General features: G+C 36.7%; 1 protein-coding gene across 2 annotated transcripts in view; it reads right to left on the bottom strand.

Annotated features, from left to right (window-relative positions):
• The window catches only part of ube2j2 (ubiquitin-conjugating enzyme E2, J2 (UBC6 homolog, yeast)), a 5,594-nt gene extending 1,429 nt beyond the window's left edge, over window positions 1-4,165 (bottom strand). Inside the window, exons 1-7 of one of the 2 annotated variants that reach the window (XM_017036962.2) lie at window positions 4,004-4,165; window positions 2,210-2,340; window positions 1,529-1,569; window positions 785-887; window positions 541-679; window positions 378-458; window positions 10-125 (exon numbers count right to left, since the gene is read on the bottom strand). In XM_017036962.2, the coding sequence (XP_016892451.1) occupies window positions 10-125; window positions 378-458; window positions 541-679; window positions 785-887; window positions 1,529-1,569; window positions 2,210-2,340 (611 nt within the window). In that variant the 5' untranslated portion in view covers window positions 4,004-4,165. Of the gene's footprint in view, window positions 1-9; window positions 126-377; window positions 459-540; window positions 680-784; window positions 888-1,528; window positions 1,570-2,209; window positions 2,341-3,475; window positions 3,932-4,003 lie in introns of those variants that run through there. The other variant, XM_017036963.2, reaches the window with a different exon arrangement.
• Between the last annotated feature and the right edge of the window lie 6 nt (window positions 4,166-4,171).

Raw genomic sequence — 4,171 nt, 5'->3', positions numbered from 1 at the left:
CGGTAGAACGCAGGAAGGCCGTAGTGGGCTTGTTGTGGGTCACCGTCGGGAACCACATCAGGTAAAGGGAGCGGCTGTGTCCGGGCGTTTATCTCCTCCTGGGCTTTTTGTTTCTGCTTCATCTCCTGATGGAGAAAAACAAAAACAGGTTTGACACTTTGAAAAACCTGCCAAAAACCAATGACAGACCCCAGACTGAGATGCAAAGACCCTTTTGTTAGTTTTGAAATACTGATATATTTATTAATAATTACTGCATTAATTGTGTTAATTAACGTTATCACATTTTTAATCACATAGCTGTCTGTACAATGTACACCTAATGCATTGGTTCTTCCACATTTATAATGGTTTTGTGACATTAATCATTGACTCACATCAACGACATCTGGAAACAGCTCGCAGAACACTTTGTCTTTGAGATTGAAGGCCAGGCTTTGGGCTGACAGTTGTCTTTTCTGAAAAAGAAAAGCTATCAACATGGACCATAATAATGTGCGAGACATCAGTGGGACAAATTAATATTTGTTATTCAACTACCGTGTAGTCGGAGGTCTCGATGCTGCCAAGGGTGGGTCCCTTTTCAACCATGAAGCTAAGCAAACCTGTGAGAATTGTGGAGACAGACCATGCTGGATTCCATGTGTCTGGATGGAAGTCTGTGATGGACAAACATAACCTGTGGAAAAGAAAATATTTGTGATAAATCCAGCATCTGTAGTCATATGACTTAAATAGACATGTAGATGCTGGCTGGGTGTTCAATAACAATCCATAGTCTTACCTTGTATTACACTTAAATCTGCCATTAGGTGTTATCATGTAGATACTTGGTGGTTTGAAAGGAAATTCTCTGGGGAATATGAGTTTTCCATGGTAATAGCCACCTACAAAAAGGACATAAGATGTTATTATAACAAAAACTCCCAAGATTACTTAATTGAAAGTTGGGATCCATCTTGAGTTCAATCTGTGACATTTAGAATTCAAGGTTTCAGCATGTTTCATCTTGTTGAAGTCGCCAGTCAGAATTCCAACCAGACACTCTTAGGAGTTTAACTAAATGCTTTTGGCACACAAATAGACCATTTAGGCAGACCAATATTTATGCTGCACAATTGCTTTTTATACTGTTTTAATAATGAATGCCTTTATGGTGGAACTGAACTGCCATTTGCACATTTTGTAAAATTTTAGATCTACGTTTTTATCTCAAATATCAGCTGAGAGATGGTTACTCACTGAGTTTAAGAACTAATACCTGTACTGTTGTGCTTTTAGGACACCATATCAATGCAGCCATTTTTGCATGGCATGTATGCATACTCATAATCAGTGCGTTCTAAAGTGTGGGGTTGGAGGTGATTGGGTGAGTACTTTTTTTCATCAATTTGTATTTTTATTTCTCTTTTTCCAGGGGGAATATACAGTGTTTTAAATAAAATCCAGTGGAGCTTTGAAGCAATTGTCGTATGTACTAAAGGAGGCACTTCAGAAAAGATTTGGGAAGAACTGAAATACATATTACCTTCATATGGAGTTTTCTCAGGACCTCTGACTACGTAGTGCCTAGAGGGAAGAAAAAAAAGAGTGAGGTTAAAAATCAATAATATTATAGCAGTAGTAAGAAATTAAAACCTTTTTCCTTTCCAGCTTATGAACATCTTATAACTGCCTTATAAAATACTGTTGATCATTCCCTTACAAAAATACCACATATTCTTTTAAATAAAAAAAGTTAATAAAGAGTTCCAAATGTGGAATCCTTCTCACATTGTACAGAATATGGAACAACTATCTATAGACAGAACACTTTTTTGTGATACATTTGAAACTTTTAGTCATTGATTTGTGTTTTTTATGTGTTGTTCTTTTTCAGAGTTCTTACATGTTTTGACCAAACTCCTTTTGAGGTATTGGATTAAAAATTGTCATGCTACTATTAAGAACAAAATAAATCTGCTGACTTATAATAGATAAATATGATAAAAAAAAAAATCATTAGCTGGTGAGCAGCTTAAGTCTTTTTTAAACAGTATTAAAAACAACTTTTGCTGACAACTCAGAGGTGAACTGTCTGATACCTAGCAGCAAATGCAATATTAAATTACAGATTTCAGTTTTAAAGTATTTTAAGATTTTTTTCTATCTTTTAAATAATAATCCCTCTGAGTTTGTTGAAGTGTCAGTTTCTACATAATGGTCTTACCATTCTAAGATGTTGGAGGGTAGAGGTTCTGCACAGATGTAAGGCACAGGGTCTTTCTTTATCCTGAGATAATCCTGCTTAAGTCTTTGAGTGGCTGTGGTTGGAGCTCTCTTATTCCCGTTGTTGTTCATCTGAGGATAAAGAGGACATGCAAAAGACAGAGACCTTTATTAGATATTTTAGTCCTTATGTGCTAAGGTAACAGAATGATCAGGTTGTGGACATGGTTCATCCAACAATTTGGTTAACAATTAATGTAACTTTTTAACATTGTTGTTTCTAAATATCCAATACAAGACATTTGGTGCAAATACTTAGGTTTACTAAATTATTTTCAGTTAATCTGCCTACATTATATTTTAAAAAGAACTGTAGATGTCACAGTGGCAAAGCAGATGAAACAATTTAACAACTTGTCTTCCCTTAGAACACAATGGTAAAGGTACACAAGTGCAGTTCATGCAAGCCATTCAAGCAAATGCATTCAGCATGTAGCTTAGCTCAGACTGTGGACAAATGCCCTCTGTTACGCCTTCCTTTTCGTAGGTCTAACAAAGAAAAACGTGTATAGTGAATCTAAGTACACGTAGGGACTACTAGACCGATGCTGAAGTGGTAGAAATGTAAAATAATACAATATGTTTAACATTCTGCACATTGATGCATTTTCATTTTATAATACCTCATAAGATTTTGCAAACCTTTAGGTGTAAATAGCACACATAGATATACTGATACTGAAATATTTTTTAAATAATGTTTCTTTCCTCCATTTTGCTTTGTTTTCTTTTACAAAAACATCCTTTATTCGGCTCATAAAAAAGCTCATATTGTCCCCACTGGTGTGTCTGCTTAGTTTAGCTATAACAATTTTGTTAATAAATAACAATTAATTTGTTTTTTATACACAAATGTTTTTTTTTTTTCTTTTTACACATTTCTTTCTGGACCATGGCTTTTGCATTACAGCCAATACACACACACACTGTGGGAAAATGGTGGTTGGATTTGTTATCATTAAAACTGGTAGGGCCAAAGCTACCAGACAAACGTTTTTCTGAAGGCAATATTAACTTTTCATTTTATTAGATTTTCTTTCAATCTTTTAAAACACGAGGCCCTAAACAGCAAAATTCAATCTACTAAAATATAAATCAACATGTCAACATAAACGCGAAGTAAACGCGCACAGCAGGGTTGATCAACGTGTACATGCCAACAGACTGTGCTCCAGTCCTTTGAACCCTCCACTCTAGGTGAACTGACCTGTCATGCGGCTAACAGCTGACCAGATAACTCGGACGACACGGAACAGAATTGCAACCTTGTCAGAATCATAACTCTCCCGTCACAACTGGGTTGACGTCACTTAACCGAGACTTCGTATCCACTCCGTAGTGACCTTGGCTTCTGACAAATTATTACTTGAATTGAACGACAAGTTATATCGACACAGACAATCACACTGTCGACGATTGTAAACAAACAGAGGAGAGCAGCTCCAAACCACAGATAAACAACTTCACACAAAGTCGACCATTGGTCCGTTAATATATATAAAAACAACCTTAGTTTCATTGACAGCTTATTCTGAACAATTTATGTGGAGCCGTCCGATGAGACACTGTGTAGGTTAATTAGCTAACCATCGACTAACTAAGCCCAGCTAACGCAGGCCATACTTTGCTAACTGACGATAGCATCCGCTAACAGGAAAAGCTTTGCTATAGACAACAGTAAAATCTCACGACTGTAAGATTTACCAAACAGAATGTGTGTATGGTACAGACATACCTCTCCCAAAACCCCAGTGGAAAGAGCTAAATGTGGTTAGACCCAGAATAACGCTACTGTTTCTGTTGTCTAACTCCAAAGCGCTAAGACGAGGACACCGACGTAGCCTTAGCGTGGCTAGCAAGGAAAGTGATACTTCCGGTTTGATCCTTCTTCTGTTGCTTTCCT

Source organism: Cynoglossus semilaevis, chromosome 11 (assembly GCF_000523025.1).
Source record: "Cynoglossus semilaevis isolate Cse_v1.0 chromosome 11, Cse_v1.0, whole genome shotgun sequence".
In the NCBI taxonomy this organism is placed as follows: Eukaryota; Metazoa; Chordata; class Actinopteri; order Pleuronectiformes; family Cynoglossidae; genus Cynoglossus; species Cynoglossus semilaevis.
This window is presented reverse-complemented; position numbering and strand designations above follow the sequence as displayed.